The following is a 20693-nucleotide window of genomic DNA, read 5'->3' as shown; positions in this document are numbered from 1 at the left end:
GCTGTGGCTCAAGTGGTAGAGTGCTAGCCTTGAGCTGAAGAGCTGAGGGACAGCACCCAAGCCCAAAGTTCAGGCCCCACAACTAGACCCAAAAATAAATAAATAAAGTTAATTTATGTGTTCCTAATGAAGTAACCATGCTTTGATAATGAAATGGCTCTACCATAGAGAATGCTCTTTACAGTGAAATTTACCTTTATCTAATATGGCTACTTAAATATTATTTGTATGGTATATCTTTCTCTTACATTTTTTATTGTTATTATAAAGGTGATGTACAGAGGGGTTGCAATTACGTGTCAGGTAGAGTACATTTCTTTTTGGACAATATCACCCCTTTCCTTGCTCTCTCCCAGTTTTTCCTTCCCGTTCCCACCCACAAGCTGTATAATTCGCTTTTAACTTTTTTTGTTGTTGTTGTTGTGGGGCCTGAACTCTGGGCTTGGGCGCTGTCCCTAGGTTCTTCAGCTCAAGGCTAGCGCTCTACCACTTGAGCTACAGGGCTAAGTTTCACGGACTTTCCTGCCCAGGCTGGCTTTGAACTGTGATCCTCAGATATCAGCCTCCTGAGTATCTAGGATTACAGGTGTGAGTCACTGGCGCCTGGCCACTTTTACCTTTTCTTAGTTAAAAAAAATTTTTTTTTTTTGAGATGGCCTGTTACCAATTTACTTTCTACTTGCTATCTTCCTACCTCAGCCTCCAAGGAGCTAGAACTATCAGTCCACACCACTGTGCCTAGCACATATTTTTTAATTGGAATGGTTTGAAGGTTAGCCCACTTACATTTAATCTAATTGTTGAGTTTAACTTTTCCTCTTGTTATTTCTGTCAGTCTCAGGGCTCTTTGTTCCTTTAAAATGATTATCTTCTTTGCACTGAAAAAAAAATTTTTTTTTTTTTCAGTTAAGGGGTAGGTTTATTCAGTAGACCTGCTGGGACCAGGCAAGGTTGGCACTCCATGTGGCTGGGAAAGGCCTGGGAATGAGAGCTGGGAAAGAGAGGAAAGAGAGAGGAAAAGAGCTAGAAAAGAGCAGAGAGAGCAGAGAGAGAGCAGAGAGAGCTAGAAAAGAGCAGCAAGAGCTGCACTGAATTTTTTTTAATGATTCCATTTCCCCACATTCCACTTACTGCTGCCAGTTTACTACTGAATTCCTATCTAATTTATTTAGGATTACTCAAGTTTACATTTATAAATAACAAACTCACTCACACATACACACACACAAAATCACCCTAAAGCCAGGCGTTGGCAGCTCACGCCTGTAATCCTAGCTACTCAGGAAGCTGAGATCTGAGGATCACAGTTCAAAGTCAGCCAGGGCAGGAAAGTCCATGAGACTTATCTCCAATAAACCACTAGAAAACTGGAAGTGGCGCTGTGGCTCAAGCGGTAGAACCCTTGCCTTGAGCTGAAGAGCACAGGGACAGCATCCAAGCCCAAAGTTCAAGCCCCATAACTGACCAAAAAAAAAAAAAAAATCACCCTGAGTTTCAATTGTTTTTTTTTTTTTTTTGAGGCAAGAAATAGCTCTCCTCAATGAGTTTCAATTCTTTAGATTTAATTAAAATTTAACAGTTGGCCGGTGAGGTGGCTCACCCCTAAAATCTCAGCTACATGGGAGGGAGATTGGGAGGATTGAGGTTATAGACCAAGCCAGGCTAAAGTTAGTGAGTGTATCTCAGAAAAATAAGCTGACGATAGTAGTGTGTGCTTGGAATTTCAGACAAACACTACAGATAGGATGAACAAATAGAAAGATGTGGCCAGCAGCTGGCCCTGGGCAAAAATGTGAGACCCTATAAAATAATTAAAACAATAAAGGGCTGGGGACATGTCTTAAATGGGAGAGTGCCTGTTTACTATACAAGGAGAACGTCATTTGTTGTTAAAAGGGTCAGGCGCTAGTGGTTCATGCCTATAATCCTAACTACTCAGAAGGCTGAGATCTGAGTAACATAGTTAGAAGCCAGCTAGGGCAGGAAAGCCCAGGAGATTCTTATCCCTAACCACCAGAAAACTGGAAGTGGTGTGCTGTGGCTCAGCATGCAGGCCCAGAGTTCAAGCCCCAGGAACAACCAAAAAAAGGTAGAGTGCTCGCCTTGAAATGCCCTGAGTTCAAGCCCCACAATTGACTTATAAAAGGAAAAGAGAAGAAATAGAGGGATAGGGTGGGAAAGGGAGGAGGGGGGGGGTTGGTAGGAGAGGGGAAGGGATGGTAAAGGGAAACAAAGGAGGAGGCAACAATGCTTGATAAGAAATGTACTCATTACAGTGCCCGTGTAATTGTAACCCCTCTATATGGTATTTTCACAATAATAAAAAAAAGAAATAGAGACCAAAAAAAATTAAGCTTTTTGCAACATGGGAACAATGAGGACGCAGGAAAGAATAGCCAATAGCATAATAAAGACAAATGAACATGACATATGGATGTTAACCAGAACTGGGCACCTAGTGTTCTGTAGTATAATCTAGGTTCCCCTAAGGCAGCAAGGCCAATTCCAACTTAAAAATCTGCTAGAAGACATCTGTTTATTTAGCTAAATATATGATGGCTGCTTGCTACATGCAGAATGCATTGCAGTTATCCCATATATTCCAAGCAAAATCTGGTATGGCTTAAGGCACTTGGGCCTAGAGCTTGATAGGCTAGTGCTCTACCACTTTACACATCCAGTCCTGATTTCTGCTGGATACACACACACACACACACACACACACACATTTTAAGACTGTGTCTCACAAACTTTATTCTTCCTCGGCTGGCCTTGAGTAACTACTTTTCTTTTTTTTCTTCTGAGTTAGGGTTTCATGATGTAGCTCAAGGTGGCCCCAAACTCATGATGCTTTTGCCTCAGATTCTGGAGTGCTGAGATTACAGATGTGTACCCCTATTCTCAGCATCTTTCTTCTTTTTTTCCAGAATTACAAAAACAGTGGTAGAATGCCTACCTAGTGAGCACAGACCAAATGCAAACATGAGTTCCACCAAAAAAACAAAAAAGAATTATAAAAGACTTGCATGTTTTTACTACTTTATTAAGGAACTATTACAGAGACAAGTAGGCTACAGTGAGGAAATATTTTTATGAGAGTTATGAAGTCATAAGATACTTCCATGTACTATTTTTAGTGGCCCTTGTTGTTATCCTGAGATTCAAACACATATTCAGCCCCTGCTGCTATCAAAAATGCAGCAAATCCCCACTTGAAACCTTTGAACATTACACCAAGAAAGGAATAGTTGTTTGCAAAGCCACCCATGTATCTCCAAGCTTCGTTGCTAGAAAAAAAGGAAAGAAAGGATAATTACACACAATTCATGTACATTCATTGAGTAAAACAAATTTAACTTTCACCTATCTAAAACACTTAAATGTACCATTTGGCAAGATAATCTAAGTAGATCACAATAGGAAACTTCATGTGGCAAAAGATAATTAATATTCTGACCAAGTTTCATGTCTACATACGTATACATACATACATATATATATTTTTTGTTGGTATGGAGTTTGAATTCAGAGCCTTATATTTATAGGCAGACACTCTATCATTCTAGCCATACCTCCAATCCTCAAGAATATTTAATTTTTTAAAAAGTTGATGATTTTAGATTTCATTGTTATTCTACTCATGATTTTATAGAATTCTCAAATGGATCACTTTGATCTCATAGTCCAGCCAAGCAGCTAATTCAAACACCACTGAAATGGAAAGATAAACTTAAAAGAACTAGACATTAATCTTTGCTCTGCTAATCATAACCTTTTAGGCTGGGGAAAATTCATAACTTTTAAGGGTCTGCTTCCTCTCCTAGTGATTATTATCTAACTTATAGTGCTATAAAGATCAAACATGCAAAATATATTTTGGCACTTAAGAGGGTGTTAACACTTGACATTAAAATAACTATTCAAGAGGATCACAGCTTTTCCATTATAGAAACTTGAACTTCAGAAGACTAATTTCCTGTTGTGGCAAACATTCTCCTGAGTAACCTGATTTAGGGTATGTCTGAGTTAAAAGAAGTCAGAGACCTACAGGGGAAAAAAAAAGTTCTCTTCCACAGATAATGGTTAAGTCAGTGAAAAAAAAAATAATCATGTTGTAAAAGGCAAAAATCATTTAACACTAAAAATATGCCTTATTAGAAAATAATTTAGATACTAAACCATACAAAGATGTTATAAGAAAACTACATGCCTCATGAACATGGATGCAAATACTCCTAACAAAATTTGAGAAAAACTGAATCTAGCAATATATACACACATACTGTTTTGTGTGTGCCTGATTTGATATTTGAAAGTCAATAAAAGTAATTCACTATATTAACAGGAAACAAAAAGCACTTCAGTACAGAAAAAGGAACTGACAAAATTCCACAATCATTTATTAATAATAACAAGAGTAGAGTAGAATATTAGAGTAGTCCCTCTAGTTCCAGCTAGGAGAATTGTTTAGGACCAGGAATATGAGTCCAGCCTAGACAATATTACAAGACTCTGTTCCTTTAACCAACAAGAGCAGTAACAAAAACACAAAAAACCTCTGAGTAGAACAGAACAGAAATACTTCATTTTGCTTAAGAATATCTATGAAAATCCTAAAACAGGCCAGGTATTTGTGGCTCATGCCTATAATCCTAGCTACTCCGGAGGCTGAGAGCTGAGAATAGCAGTTCAAAGCCAGTGCAGGCACGAGATCTGTGAGACTCTTTTTTTGCTGGTCATGGGGCTTGAACTCTGGGCTTCAATGCTGTGCCTCAGCTCTTCAGCTAAAGGCTAGCACTCTAACACTTGAGCCACTGTACCACTTCTGGTTTTCTGAGTGGTTTATTGGATATAAGAGTCTCACAGAGTTTGCCACCCAGGCTGGTTTTGAACTCAGATCTTGGCTTCCTCAGTAGCTAGAATTACAGGTGTCAGCCACTGGCACCCAGACTTTTTATGGTTCTTTAAGGAAAATATGCTGAAAAGGAACCCAGATATTAGTTCTCCAAGCTCTATTCTATCTAAACTACTTAATCATCTTACCGGGCCCATGGATCCCTTAGTCCTTGTAGAGCCAGATTCTTCTGAATAGCTTCTAATGGTGTCCCTTCTATTTTCCACTGTCTATAATCTGGAAGTTCAACTTTACTATGACCATGTCCACGTCCATGTCCAGGGCCCATTTCTATAGCAAAAGAGTAATATAAGGAAGAAAATCAGGTTGTAGATATCCAAAAGGAAAATTTAACATTTGCATTTTACATGAACTATTTTTTTAAAGATATACTTAAAAAAGAGTGAAAATATTTTATAAAAATGCTAATTATATAACTGGCATATGTTCAGAATTAGGCAATATATATATACAAAACATAAGATAACAAAAACATAAGCTAAACAAAGATAATTTTTCACAGATAACCACCAACACAAGCTAAAATTATAATACAACTTGGAAGACTTATTTAGTCCATTATTTTATTGTTATTTGGTAAAGTGAATAATATCAAAGAAAACCAGGTATGGAGGTACCTGATCCCCAAGATGATCACTTGAGCCCAAGCATTCCAGATTAGCCTGGGCAACCTAGCCCTTGTCTCAAAAAAATATACATACATACACCCACACATGCATATATACATAAAGTAATAATATGCATAAAAATTATGGCACTAAGATTCTACAATGAAGCTGAGCACCAATGGCAAACCCCTGTAATCCTAGCTACTCAGGGGGCTGAGATCTGAAGACTGTGGTATGAAGCCAGCCAGAGCAGAAAAATCTGTAAGACTCTTATCTCCAATAAACTACTCAGAAAAGCCAGAAGTAGGGCTGTAGCTCAAGTGGTAGGGCAACAGCCTAGAGCTGAGGAGCTGAGGCACAGCATTGAGGCCCAGTGTTCAAGCAGCTAAGGGAGAGTGTCCAGGCCCTGAGTTCAAGCCCCAGGACTGGCACACGCACGTGCACATGTGTGTGCGCACGCACACACATGCACACGTGCGCACACACACACACATACACACACATACACACACACACGCACGCACAAGATTCTAGAATGACTTTACTACATAATAACCAAACTAAGGCTCTTACTACATATTGAGAATGGCAAATGGGTGCTGCTGGCTCATGCCTATAATCCCAGCTACTCAGGAGGCTGAGATCTCATGATCATGGTTCAAAGCCAGCCTGGGAAAGGAAAGTCCACGAGACCCTTGTTTCCAGTTAATGACCAGAAAATTGGGCTTGGTGCTGTGGCTCAATGTGGTGGAGCTCTAGCCTTGAGCAAAAGAGCACAGGGACAGAGCTCAGGCTGAGAGTTCAAGACTCAAAACTGAAAAAAATCGTAATGGCTGTGTTCTTCATAGTATGTTTTCAAAGTAACACCTTCCCCCCTATTTTGGTGATACTGGGATTTGAACTTGATAGGTAAGCATTTTACCACTGGAGCCATACATTCAACCCACAAAAAAACCCATTTTGGCAAATGTTAATTCTAGAATATTAACCCTAGCAGACTGCCATATGTGTAGTAAAGTATAAGATGACAAGTCAAAATTTTCATAAAATAATTTTGAAAGTAAAAATTAAAACCTTGGGATAAAATGCAGACACCCTCAAAGCTACAATAAGTATTTTTCAAAATATTAAGTAATTTGGATTTACACTTTGAAAAGAAAACCTGAAAGTATACATATTCCTAGTCCTATTCCTCCTATATTCCTATTTCTTTTAATAAAATCAGTTTTCCCTTCTACCTAATTATTTCAGAAAGGGACCTTCTATAGGATTTTCTTAAGTATAAAGAACAAAAAATTGGATGAAGTGGCACATGTTGGTAGTCCTCACGAGTTCAAGACCAGCCTAAGCATAACAGCAAAACCAGTGTCAAAAACAAAACACAAAAATTATTTCTATTTCAGAATAGTCATAAATAAGTAATAATAAATTAACAATAATACTCTGACCACTTGACGGGAGTTTGGAATTCTGTTTTGTTCACTAATACAACTATAAAATCCCAAGAAAATCACTTTCTCTGAACTTCAATGTGTAGTTAAGTCTTCTTCATATAAGGTTAAAATCTATGTGGTGAAATTGTGAGAACTGGGGAAAACACATTGTGGTGTACCTTCCATTTTCACACCCAGGTGTCAAAAATGTGACTGAGCACAATCACTCTGAAAAATTGTGTGACCTAGAAAAGTTGGACATTCAAGTAACTTATGGTCAGGATTCATAAGGTTATATACTTTAAATCTTCATTGTCTAATTTAACAGTCACTAACACACATTTAAAATGTGGTATGTAACTGGGTAAAATGGAATTTTAAATTCAGCTTCAAAGTGGATTCTTTTGTTTTGTTTTTGTCAGTCGTGGGGCTTGAACTCTGGGTCTGGACTGTCCCTCAGCTCTTCAGCTCAAGGCTAGTGCTCTACCACTTGAGCCACAGCACCACTTCTGGTTTTCTGGTGGTTTATTGGAAATAAAAAGTCTCACGGACTTTCCTGCCCAGGCTGGCTTTGAACTGTGCTCCTCACATATTAGCCTCCTTAGTAGCTAGGATTACAGGTGTGAGCCCCCCTGGATTCAAAGTAGATTCTTAAATCAGTTACTAGAACATATTAAAGTTGAAACTATTTGGGTATACAAATTGACTTTTTTGTTTGTTTGTTTGAGACAGTCTTATGTAGCTTAAACTGGTTTAAAACTCAAAATCCTCCTGTCTTAGCCTCCCAAGTCTTGGGAGTCATAGAAATGTATGCCTGTGGCCAGCTTTGAAATATAAGCAAAATCAAGTGTATGTACTTACACAACTAGCGTATAAACAGATATTCTATAAATGTGAGGCACATCAATTTTGAAGACCATATGGAAATATAAAGTTGTTTTAATAACAATACTGACTGCATTGAAATATTAGAGCTCTAAGGCAGTATTTTCAACAAAACTTAATTATTGTCTTTTTAAGGAGCCTTTTAAATACCTAAACATATTCCCTCACCTCACTGAAATTTTATATCACTAATATTACAATATTGTATTGTATGCGTGTTCATGCCCTGTGATTCTTTGGAAGGACAGAAAACACTCTGCAGTAATTCCCTCCAGTTTTGCTGACCAATTTCATTCTTTTTTTTTTTTTTTGGTCGATTACAATTTCATGTTTGAAGGATCTTCTCTACTGTGAATGTATGTTCTAAATGATTAGCTGCTTTATTACCTGACCTGAGAGGTGGTTACAGGAATGTTCGCCTACTTGTGATTCTTCAGAATATCGTTTTGTTTTATGCATGTTATGGATCCTCGATAGTAAAACATTAGGAAAAATGAGTTATATTCTGCTGAGGACATAACAGATAATAGTTCCACTTTCAGAGCTGTTTAAATAAGAACAGCAAGAAAAACAGTTCAAAAAAAATAAAAAGTATGGGGTTATGAAAAACAAAAACATCTGTTGTGAACTTACTATCTATCTAATATATATATATATATCAAACTCCTTCATAAAAATTGATTACTAGTATAACAAGATGGGAGGAAAACAAGTGAACTGTAATATAATATTTAATGCTTAGTCTCTGGCCTTGCATATATGCAATGGATTTTGTAGCCTGTTCTTTTCCCCTTCATGTGATAGCATAAACATTTATACTAGAAAACTCTTACATTAAGCTATAGAAATAGCGAGGCATATATTGCAATAATTGCTTTTTATGCGTTTAAGGTTTGAGGGTTGTTTTTTTTTTCTCAATTCGATTCAAATGTAAACCAAAGACCATGGGACGAAGAGGAGATGGCTGGGAGGAGACACCACCGTTTAACAACCACAGTAATACATTCCCACAGCATCCAGCTTTCCCTTCCTACCCGGGTATTGAAAGACAACTCTTTCGAGTTACTTCCTCGACTTCCTTGGGCGACCCCTCCCATTTTCCTTTTCCTCTCTCTTTTTCTCATTTTCCACATCATAGACTCCACTTTTTAATCCTACCCCAGAAATCTCCCGCCAACTCCCTAATTTACCTGACAGCAACCTGACCTCTCAGGACACGCAATATTCAACCTTCCAGCCGGAGCCAACCGGAAACGGAAGTTACCACCTGGAGCTCTTCGCCTGAAGAAAAGCCAAGGAGACGTTTAACGTTCCGGATCTGGGTCGTAGGTGTCTGGGCCAGACTGCATAACATGAAGGAGACTAGGAATCTATAAATATATATTTAAAACCACATAAGTGCTCCCTAGAACTGACAGCGTTCAGAGACACTGCGGGGGGGGGAGGAAGGAGTGGCGAAGGTACGCTGGTTCTTCGAAGACGGAATCTTTAGGCAGTACACCGAGGGGCGGGCCAAGGGCACGGCGCCTCCATTAGAGGAGGCTGTTATTGAGGGCGCGGCCTCAGCCAATGAGCGAGCGTGTTGTTGTGCTGCAGTTGGCCAGCGGCTGCGGGAGGCGGTGGCGGTGGGAGCCAGAGACAGCCGGGTGACAGGTACGCGGCGGCGCCGTGTCTGGGGGCCGCCCAGGGCTGAGCGAGGGCTTTTTTCCCCCTCGTCTCGGGCTGTGAGCACTGCGGCGGGGGTGGCCGGGGAAGGCGGTGGCCAGAGCCGTGACTGGTTCCGGAACCTCGTACACCCGGCGGCAGCCTGCAAGGGTCGTGAGTGGAAGGCGGCAGCTGGAGCGGGTGGGGTCCGAGGCTCGCGGGGCGACGTGGGGGCCGGCGTCGGGGGTGGGGGCTGCGGTGGCGCCGGCCGCGGGCGGCGACGGGCGGGAGCCAGACGCTGGTTAGTGAGGGTTGAAGGAATTCCTTGCACGGAAAGGACGCGGCGTTGCAGACACCTGAGCGAAATCCTAGGAATTGCTCCTCGGGGTTGATTTCCCGGGGCGAGAGGCCAGGAGGGCGGTGCGAGTAGGATTTTTTAAACATTTATTCTCACTGGTGGTTAGATCCTGGAATCGGTACCTAGCTGTACATTATGTAATCCTTGGCACAACTAGGTTGACCCCCTTGGAAGATGTCTTGCAGCCTGTTACCTTGTCGGAACACTTTTTCCTTGGTTCATCTGATGCGCTTTCTACCCTGACAGGCTTTGTAGGTGAAGGGTTGGTAGCGTGAGGGATGGAATAGTCACGAAGAGCTGATCCCAAATATGGACTTGGGTCTGAGAGATAGGCTACGAGTTTGAGATGAACGTGATCAGAGTCATGTTTCGTAGTTCATGAATTTATTTGTTTTGACAATCAAATCTGATATCACATATTAAAATTTTTAACCTTCAGAAAGATGGAGAGCACATCGGAACATTCGTTAGTTGACGCCCCCCCCCCCGACTCTGTTGCCGGCCCCCCCCCAACCTCCGAGATATTGCATTAGGGACTGTGAAAATAAGGTAGAAGTCTGAATAATGAAGGGGGGTGGATAATTAACTTTTAAGTAGTTTGCTCTGGAAGTCTAAGAAGCTGAGTATTTTTGTGGTTAAAAAAGTATGGGCTTTGAAAATAATGTATGTGCTTTGAATCTCCTGGACTTAGGTAAAAATGCATTTACAGATAAATTATTTAACAAAAACACCCTTATACTTTTTTGTTTGCACAATGAAATGGAGAATTAGCATAGCAGGTCTAGTCAGCATATGTCTTGGAAGGACACTTTTATAGTTCATTCCATCTGAAAAGACTAGAAAACGATTTTTAAAATAAGCATTGTAAATTGTTAAAAAGTAAACTGTTTGAAATGTCTTTAAAACTTAGAAGAAAAGGTCAAATTTAGGACTAGCATATGTAATGTTTACTGAACTTGTTTTGGTACTGCCTGAAAACTTCTAAAGGTGATTTTTTCTATTATTGGTAAATATAAAGCCATATCAAAATTTCAGTTTTTTTCTTCTCAAAATATTATTGGGGGATAACTAGAATGTGTTCTGAGGTGTTCAGAGTAATGAGATGTTTTAATGAAATATTTAAAATGAATCTATTAGAAGAATAATGCTGAGCTGGGAAGGTGGCTCAGTGCATGCATGAGGCCCTGGGTTCGATTCCTCAACACCATATAAGCAAAAAAAGCTGGAAGTAGCACTGTGGCTCAAGGGTAGAGTGCTTGAATTTAGCTGAAGAGCTGAGGGACAGCGCACAGGTCCAGAATTCAAGCCCCACTACCGACCACCACCACCACCAACCAAAAAACAAGAAAAAAGAATAATGCTGTCTCAGTCACAAAGAAAACTTACCTTTCTGTTTTAGGTGAAGTTCTGTAGTGTTTTGAATACAAGTGAACACATCTTTGTCTTTTTGCAGTATGGTGTGGAATAGTGTGTGTGTGTGTGTGTGTGTGTGTGTGTGTGTGTGTGTGTGTGTGTGTTTATGTAATCAGCCTACTTGAGCTGTCTTAGAGAAAGAATGGATGGTTTCCAATAGCCAGTAGGTGTCATTGTAGAATGCCATAAATTGAGCTTGGAGTGGGAAATTACCAAGTAGTTTAAGATACTAGTCCAAAATACTAGTCCAAATTACCATGCAACAGTAATGTAATGATTGTTTATAAATTCTAGGAATCTTTTCCTAGAGCTATATGTAAGACATAAAAACAGGGCTGGGAAGGTGGCTCAGTGGTAGAGTGCTTGTCTTGCATGCATGTGGCCCTGGGTTCAATTCCTCAGCACCACATAAGCAGAAAAAGCCAGAAGTGGTGCTGAGGCAAGTGGTAGAGTGCTAGCCTTGAGCTGAAGAGCTGAGGGATGTGATGGTGCCCAGGCCCAGAGTTCAGACCTCATGACCGACAAAAAAAAAAAAAAAAAAAAGAATGGTTGTAAAGAGGTATAATTATTTGCTTTATAATTGGATCTTGAAAGTTTATTTTTTTAATCTAACTCTGTATTGCATTGTGGATTTAAGTTTATTTAGTTGTATTAATCACACAATTTTGGCTCCTCTTTCCCCTCAGTAATAAGGATTGAATCTCAGTGCTTATAAGGCAGTTATTCCTACTTGAGCTATGTCCCTAGTCGTTTTGTTTTGTGAAGTAGAGTCTGACCTCTTAACTCCTGATCCTCCTGTCTCTGCCTCCAGAGTAGCTGGAATTGCAACCATGTTCCATTACTCCTTGCTCGGTTTTGGTATCATATAGTAATTTCTTAAGTTCTAGCATGATTAATATCTTTAGCCTGATTCAGCTTACCAGAAATAAATCAAGTGCTACATAATGAAAAATAAAGTAATAAGATATAAATAGAAGTCTTGAAACAGGTTTATCAATTACGCAAAATAGTACTTTGTTACTGTGTTTTTAATGCTAGAACATAATTTTTATCTTTCATTGTCTGGCTTTTAAAGTTTTCCCTCCCCCTCCATTTGCTTAAATTTACAGTTTGTCTGGTTAGTAGGCCATGTTCTTTTCACAGGATAGTAAGCTGAACACTTGTCAGTGTCTAAAATGTAGGAAATGGGGCTGTGTTCCAAGTGGTAGAACACCAGCCTTGAGTGAAAATTCTGAGAGCATGGGGCCTTGAGTTCAACTCCCCCCCGCCCCCCCACCCAATATAGTGTAGTTGGGGGTAGTTGGCATAAAATAATCTCTGAATGCTAGGCTGAGGATATGGCTCAGGGACACCTGGCTAGCAAATACAAGGCCCTGAGTTCAGTCCCCTCTATTGCAAATCACAAAACACACACAAACACCGCTAAAGACAGACAGACAGACAGACACACACACACCTAAAGTCTAAAGATGATTACATACACCTACCTGTCTACCTAAAGTCTAAAGCTGGTTTACAGCTCTTTGCCTCCATAGCCTTCTAATGAGCTTTTGTCACTTTATAGCTCTTTTTCTTATATACTTGCTATTAATACAGTGTTTGGTGTGTGTGTGTGTGTGTGTGTGTGTGTGTGTCAGAGAGAGAGAGAGACTTAATTTGAAAATTCTTGATGAAAGCAGAGACAAGCGAGATGATTTCAAAATAATTGAGTTGTTTATTTTAAAGGTGCTCATACATCTATTATGTTACCTACACATCTTTTTTTTATAATTTTGGTGATAAGAATATGAAGGAGGCAGATGTATTTGGAAAAAAAATCTTGGTCATTTGGTTCACCTCTGACTTTCACTTTAGAATGATTGATTTAATTCAAGGCTATGGCACTTGTGGCATGAACCAATAACAGTAGTTTTAGCTTAAGAGAAAGTGCTGCCAAATGTACCAATATTTTATATCTCAATAAATTGTCACCATTTAATGTCATAGCTAAGACACCTTTTCTAGCCAGGAACTGAAGTTGCCAGAAATAAAAATTGTGCTGAATGTTTTGGTTTGGATTAAGTTTTACTTGGCCCTTAACTGCTTTCTGTAAAGTAAGCTACTTTTCTTTCACAATTTAGATCATAGCTAACTCATTTGCAGAGATACTTACTCATAATCTTTCTCTTGATGTTTTGGAAAACTTTTCTTTTTCTAGAATTAAAACTGAGAATAAAAATTTAAAAGTGTTCTCGATTAAAGATCTTTTTAAAATAGTGTATAAATATATCCACTAGTATTTATGTAAGCAATTTATCCACTAATAATTACGTAAGCATTAACTCAATAATATTACTAAAACCTGAATTGCAAATGTGTTGACCCTGACATGGGTTTAGAAATGCATGGTTTGCTGAGAATCCTAACCACTCAGGAGGCTGAGATCTGAGGATCAAGATTCAAAGCCAGCCCAGGCAGGAAAGTCCCTAAGACTCTTATCTCCAATAAATTACTCAGAAAAAAACTGGAAATAGTGTTGTGGCTCAAGTGGTAGGGTGCTAGCCTTAAGCACAAAGAGGAGCAGGGACAGTACCTAGGCCTTGAGTTCAAGCCCCAATACCAGTAAAAAAAAATGAAGAAACTCATGGCTCATCCTCATGAATTTTAAGTTTTCTTCTTGGTGATTTGGCTGCCATAGAATGAAGTATGAGTAATAATTAATGAGAAGACTTTGGAGAAAAGAAGTAAAAACCCAACCATGTAATATATTAGACTGATTACTTATAGAATTATGAAACGGCTACCATAGCAGTCAGAAAATGTGGTAAATGCCAATACTTACTGATATTGTTGCGAAGCATGGGTTACAAGTAGTCACTTTGGACTAGTATGTACCACTGAACTCCAAAAAGTATATCAAATTTATTCAATCTTCTGAAACATTCTTTTTTTTGTGTGTGGTGAGAACATTTAAACCTTTTTTTTTTTAAAAAAAGACCAAACCCTTTTTTGAAATCATCATTATAGGCAATAGAATGCCAGTATTTTATGCCTGTGAAATTGAAACTTAGTTATCTAAGCTTTCTCCATGCCTCCTTCCTGCTTTCCCCAACCTCTGTCAACCAGTCTTCTACGTTACTAACTATACTTGCATGAGATCAATGATTTAATTAATTTTTATTATCATTAATTAGTTGTACAAAGGATTGCCATTTAACAAAGCAGTTTATGAACAGTGCATCTTGATTAGTGTCATATCTTTCAAGATTATCAGATATCAACTATTTTAGATTCCACATATGAATACATTCACTCAGTATTTGTCTTTTTGTGTCTCATGTCACTTAACATAATGCCCTTCAGATTCATCGATTTTGTTACAAATAACAGGGTTTCATTTTAATCAGTAAAACTCAACATTATGTTTTCTTTACTCATTCATCAGTATTTAGATTCTTGGGTTGATTTTATTTCCTGTCTCATGTAAATAGAGCAATAAACATGAAGTGCAACTGTTTTTTCTTACTGGATTCCTTCCTTCCTTCCTTCCTTCCTTCCTTCCTTCCTTCCTTCCTTCCTTCCTCCTCCTCCTCCTTCTTCTTCTTTTTCCTCTTCTTCCTCTTCTTCTTTCCTTCTTCTTTTCCTGGATTCTTTTCTTTGGTTCTCTACCCAGGAGTGGAATTGCTGAATTGCCAACTGATCTTTTAGTAAAGACATTGAAACTTTGCATTTGTAGTCTGTAACATCAGATTTTTTTTAAAAATGCAGCTCTTTAGGACAAGCCACAGGAAGAACAGCTATTTTCCATTTTCCTTAAGGATGAAAAACAGTTCAGTTACATGCATGCTACAGGGTAGTACATTGCCATCCTTTTTTTTTTTTGGTCAGCATTGGAGCTTGAACTCAGGGCCTGGACCCTGTCCCTGAACCTTTGTGTTCAAGGATAGCACTTTACCACACTGAGTCACAGCTCCACTTCTGGCATTTTGGTAGTTAATTGAAGATGAGAGTCCCATGAGCTTTCCTGCCCAGGCTGGCTTCGAACTATGATCCTCTTATCTTAGCCTCTTGAGTAGGATTGCAGGCGTAAGCCATCAGTGCCTAGCCTACATTGTCATCTTTTAAGAAGCCTTTTTAGAATTCCCATGTTGTACTTTTCTGGTCTCAGTGACCAGAATTTAGTACTCATGTGTTTTACTTAGATGCAAGTAAAAATCAGATGGCTTTAGCTAAGCATATAAAGTGGAGCTGGAGTGAGGATTTGTGTTGGAAGGGAACTAGTTGTCTTTGCCATTCTATACCATGTTTTGTATGCTGTGTCTGCTGCTACAGCCCAGCTCTTGCTTTATCAATACGCATGAATTAAGTGCAGTGTACTAGGTCCTGTTAAATACTACCAACACACGATATTCACCATTGTCTAGAGAAGTTATAGTTTATTAAGAGAACTAATGAGTTTACTAATAGGACTAACAGGTTTCTGAGAACAGAAGGTATTAGTAGCAGAAACAATTGGAAATTGCTACTACTGACTTTTCTATTTCCTAATTCTCAGATCTTAGCATATTTTGTACTGTTAGTATTTGAGAATGCTTTTTCTTATCCAGGACACTATTTCAGCTGACCACTTTATGGTTTATTCAGGAAATGGGGCAGAGCCACACATTAAAATATAGCTTATTTTATTTTCAAAGTTAAAACAGTCCCACCCGATACCATGCTTATTTCCAATTGGTGATTGACTAAGCTACAACAACTTATCCTTCATTTTCAGCCTAGCACAGACCACAGGACCCTTAAAAATGACATCAGAGTGGAAGGCTTCTTAAATTTTTTGTAGTTCTACACTGTAGCATGTATGTACCTTTTACTACAATAACTGCTGACTGGGCCAAATAATATGTTCTCAGTGTAAGTGTGGTATTCTGTAGGTTACTACTCAGAGTTCTTTTAGTGTTTCTAGGCATGGTGGTACATGCCATAATCTCAGTACTACTTGAGAAGCAGAAGTATTTCAAGTTCAAATCTGGCCTAGGCTGCATAAGAAGCCCTATCCCCCTCAATAAAAACTTGTACTCTAGCTTGACACTGGCTTGACTTTACCTTGGACAAATGGTTTAACCTCTCAGTGCTTACAAACTTGGGATTATAACAGTATCCATTATATAGTGTTACTAGGTGAGTGGATTATGTAAAATGCTTAAAATCATGCTAATATATAGTATATGTTATAAAATTATTCACTAATAGTTTGGGAGCTGGTGGCGCATGTCTGTAATCATAACTACTCCAAAAGCTGAAATACAAGGATCACAGTTTAAAGCCAGCTTGGATAGAAAACTCAGTGAGACTCTTTATCTTTAGTTAACCAGCAAAAAGCAAATGTAGAAGTGTAGTTTAAGTAATAGAATACCAGCCTTGAACACAAAAGACAAGTTAGAACACAGGCCCTGAGTTCAAACCTCAGTACTGATAACTACCCTCACTTTCTGTGTCACTCCCTTGCTCACTCCTCACCCCCCCTCACACACAAACACACAGTAATAGAAAAGAGACCTATAAGCAGGTGCTGGGGGCTCATATCTATAATCCTAGCTACCCAAGAGGCTGAGACCTGGAAGATCGCAGTTCAAAGCCAGCCTGGGCAGAAAAGTCTGCAAGAGCCTCCCATTAACCAGCAAAATTCTCAGCTAGAGGCATGGCTCAAGTGAAATAGTGTCAACTGTGAACAAGGAAGCTAAGTGACAGTGTAAGTTCCTGTGTTCAAGAAGCATGATACCAAAAAAAACCCCAAACAAAAGGAAGGAAGGAAAGAGAGGATGGAGTGAGATAAGAAGGAAAGAAGGAAGATCTATAATAATAAAACAACTTAAGAAAACATAGGTTGAGTTTGTTAACACCTTGGAATAGAGAAGGCATTTATTAGAAACAAGCACAATACTGTAAAAAACATAAATGGGCTGAGAAGGTGGCTCAGTGGTAGAGCGCTTGCCTTGCATGCATGAGGCTCTGGGTTCGATTCCTCAGCATCACATAAGCAGAAAAAAAAAGCCGGAAGTGGTGCTATGGCTCAAGTGGTAGCATGCTAGCCTTGAGCTGAAATGCTGAGGGACAGCGCCCAGGCCCAGAGTTCAGGCCCCACGACCGGACCCAAAAAAACCCAAAAAATATAAACAGATTTGACTACCTATTTTGTAAATTTCTAAATCTTTTTTTAAATTTAATTTTGTTTTATTTGTGAACATACTGTACAGAGGAGTTACAATTGCATAGGCAGGATAAGGCGTACATTTCTTACCAAGCATTGCATCCTCCTCCTGTAAATCTTAAATTTTAAAGATAAGTTACCTTACATACACTTAATTACACTTATAATGAGAAAAAAGTACATTAAAACTTTTCTAACTCTAAGAAATAATTATGGTTTTGATAAGAAAAAAGAGGGAGAAATGTATTGGTACTTAGATACTTGCTGACTTATCCCTGTCTATTAAGTTTCTTGCTTTCTCTTTTCACTGATTTTAGTTATGGATTATAACTTACGGTCCCATCCATATATACCCAAAAGAATGGAAGCCAAGTGCCAATGGCTTATACCTGTGATCCTAGCTAGGATCCCAGATTTCAGCCTGGGCAGAAAAGTCTGCTAGACTCTATCTCTGAAATCACTCTCAAAAAGAAAGGATGGAGGTGAGGCTCAAGTGGTAGAATTCTACCTGTGAGCAAGCTAGCCAAGTGAGGCATTCAGTTCAAACTCTAATGCCTTCAATAAGAAAAAAAAAATGGAGAGCAAGATCTTCACGAAATCTATATACTCATCATATAAGCATAATTCACAATATCTAAAACATGAAAGTAACTCATACATCTATTAACAGAAAAATTGATAAGCAAAAAATTCTCCAGTCTTGAAAAAGAAGGACATTCTGCAATATGCTGTAACTGGAATGAACCTTGAGGGCATTATGGTAAATGACATAGGCCAGTCACAAGAAGACAGAGTAAACTTGCCTTAGTCACAGGTTTATGATGCATAGTTTTGACATGTATGGTCAAAAAATATTTTAAAATTCTGAAAAAATTTCAAACACAAAAATTTTAAAGTTCCATTTATACATTATGTAGTTCAGTTTGGAGAAACTCTCTGCCTGTGCTATTATCCTGTGTTATTGTTATAAATTATTGTGTAATTTACCCTCAATTTTGAGAAAATATGCCTCCCTAAAAGCAAATGGTGAGTAAAAAGCAAGGTAAATTTAATTGTGCTTAATTTTAAGTGATGACGTGAAATTTTAGATTTGCTGAAAGGCAGCATGTCTAGCTAAAGTCACCTAACATGAGAAAAATCAGTCAAGCATTAGCTCAACTCTTTGAATCTAGAACATTTCCACTTTTCCTTTTTGATGAATATTAAATTTTTTTGAGGAATGATGCTAGGGGTCAAACCAAAGGCCTCAAACATGCTAAGCATGTACTGTACCACTGAGCTGTAAGAGGGATTTATGTTTTAAATTGTGTGGTGTGTGTGTGTGTGTGTGTGTGTGTGTAAGAGGGATTTATGTTTTAAATTGTGTGTGGTGTGTGTGTGTGTAAATGAGAAGGATGAGGGAGAAGGGAAAAGATAGATCACTGTACTAAATTTTAAAAAGAAACAGAATTTTTGTCTAGAAGCAATATAACTTTGTAGGTTATCCAAGTTAGGATCCAGATAATTTTCAGTGGCTTAACCAGGGTCTCACAGATAATTAATGGCAAGTTTGGAATTAAAATTGAGACTTTCTATTTCCAAAATAATTTTGCTATATTTAAAGATATATGAGTAAAATAGTTATTACAGAAATTTTTGGAATCTATAATTGGCTGTTTTTGTTTTGTGGTACTAGGTGTTATACTAGAGTCCTCTATCATTTGAGCTATGCCTCCAGTCCCTTTTTGCTTTGGTTATTTTCCAGGTAAGGTATTGCTTTATGTCTGGGCCAGCCTCACCAATAATCCTTTTACTAGTGCTTCCCCACATTCCTAAGGATGGCTAGGCATATGCCACTGTGCAGCCATTGTGCCTCCTCTACTGTTAACAACCACTGGTTGAGTTGGAGTTACACAAACTTTATTTTGGCCTGGGATAGTAGTCTTGAACCTTAATCCTTCAATCTGTGCCTCCCAAGTAGCTAAGATTACAGGCTCTATAATTTTTTTAAAAGTAGGTGAGCTGTAATTATAAATGTAGCATCAAAACAGTTCTTTGTATTACATTGTTGAGCATATTATCTAAACATTTTATGGTTTTTCACTTTTATTTTTATAGAGCTGGCAAACATTTAAGTTTCAACAAATGAATTCCACACTTGAACTCTGCCGCATTCCCGTGCCGCCTCCTCCTTTAGAAAACTGATCTTAAAACAGGTAAAATTATGATGCTAACTTTTTAAGGGATAAGGAATAAATTCCCCTTGTGGTTAGACCTGTTAAGTGTTTTTGATGATATTGGATAAGGAGCTGGTATTTATTATGTAATTTTACCTGAAATGATTACTTACACTTTAGTTATTGCCCTTGAGTTCTGTTTTTGAAGGCATTTCCTTTTTTAGTACTTGTGTTTTAATACTTGTAGTTACCTTAACTTGTACACTTACTTTTTATTATTGAGTTTATTTAACATAATTGCATTAGCTAGTTACATGTAAATCAATGCTATCCAATATAACTTTTGTGATGATAGTTATGTATATGTGCTGTCAAATATAGTAAACTCTAGCCATATGTAGCTCCTAGGCATTTGCAGTATGGGCCATTCAACTACAAAAATAAATTGGTAGTTTTTATTTATTTTAAAAATAAGCTGTTTCTCTTTTCTGTGTATATATCACTGTATAAAATATACAAAATTAAAGGAAAAAAATTCTCATTCCTAAATCCATTGTGGCTTTAACCCAAAATCCTGCATAAATCCCAGCTAGTACACTGTTTTCATAAAAGACAACTCATACTAAAACAGATAAAGGAGAGGCCTGGGAAGGAGTAAAATTTTGTAGTGGAATATCTTCAGAAAAACACCTGATGGAGCCGGGCACCAGTTGCTCACACCTGTAATCCTAGCTACTTAGGAGGCTGAGATCTGAGGATCGTGATTCAAAGCCGCACCGCAGGAAAGTCTACGAAACTCTTTTTTTTTTAAATTTTATTTTATTTTATTTGTGAACATACTGTACAGAGGGGTTACAATTGCATGATCAGGATAATGCGTACATTTCTTACCAAGCATTGCAGCCTCCTCCTTTGTTTACCCTTCACATTCCTTCCCAGCCTCCCCTCTCCCCCCCATCCCAATCCTTCTCCTTTCCCCCTCCCCCCCAACCCCTTCCCCACCCCCCGCACCCACGTTGTAAAGCTCGTTTTGGACATGACAACTTGTACTTCTCATTGTTGCATCAGATCCACCTGTATCCTTAAACAACTGG

At 38.5% G+C, this 20693-nt stretch overlaps 2 protein-coding genes across 4 annotated transcripts in view; one reads left to right on the top strand and one right to left on the bottom strand.

The window, feature by feature from the left end:
* Positions 1-3022: 3022 nt before the first annotated feature.
* Positions 3023-9134, bottom strand: Ndufb3 (NADH dehydrogenase (ubiquinone) 1 beta subcomplex, 3, 12kDa). The gene is made up of 3 exons (XM_013027909.1): positions 9032-9134; positions 5044-5185; positions 3023-3287 (listed from the first exon to the last, which is right to left on the bottom strand). Exons 2-3 carry the CDS (start codon positions 5181-5183, stop codon positions 3134-3136), a joined length of 294 nt encoding a protein of 97 aa, XP_012883363.1. The 5' UTR covers positions 5184-5185; positions 9032-9134; the 3' UTR covers positions 3023-3133.
* A 301-nt stretch (positions 9135-9435) lies between these two features.
* Fam126b (family with sequence similarity 126, member B) overlaps positions 9436-20693 on the top strand; it is a 54594-nt gene continuing 43336 nt past the window's right edge. For 2 of the 3 annotated variants that reach the window (XM_013008981.1, XM_013008976.1), the window contains exons 1-2: positions 9443-9494; positions 19541-19638. The gene's annotated coding sequence lies outside the window, so the exon portion shown is untranslated. Of the gene's footprint in view, positions 9495-19540; positions 19639-20693 lie in introns of all 3 variants that reach the window. The other variant, XM_013008989.1, reaches the window with a different exon arrangement.

The sequence above is a fragment of the Dipodomys ordii genome, unplaced genomic scaffold (assembly GCF_000151885.1).
Source record: "Dipodomys ordii isolate 6190 unplaced genomic scaffold, Dord_2.0 Scaffold1, whole genome shotgun sequence".
Classification (NCBI taxonomy): domain Eukaryota; kingdom Metazoa; phylum Chordata; class Mammalia; order Rodentia; family Heteromyidae; genus Dipodomys; species Dipodomys ordii.
Note: the sequence above shows the minus strand (reverse complement) of the source record. Positions and strands in the feature narration are given on the sequence as shown.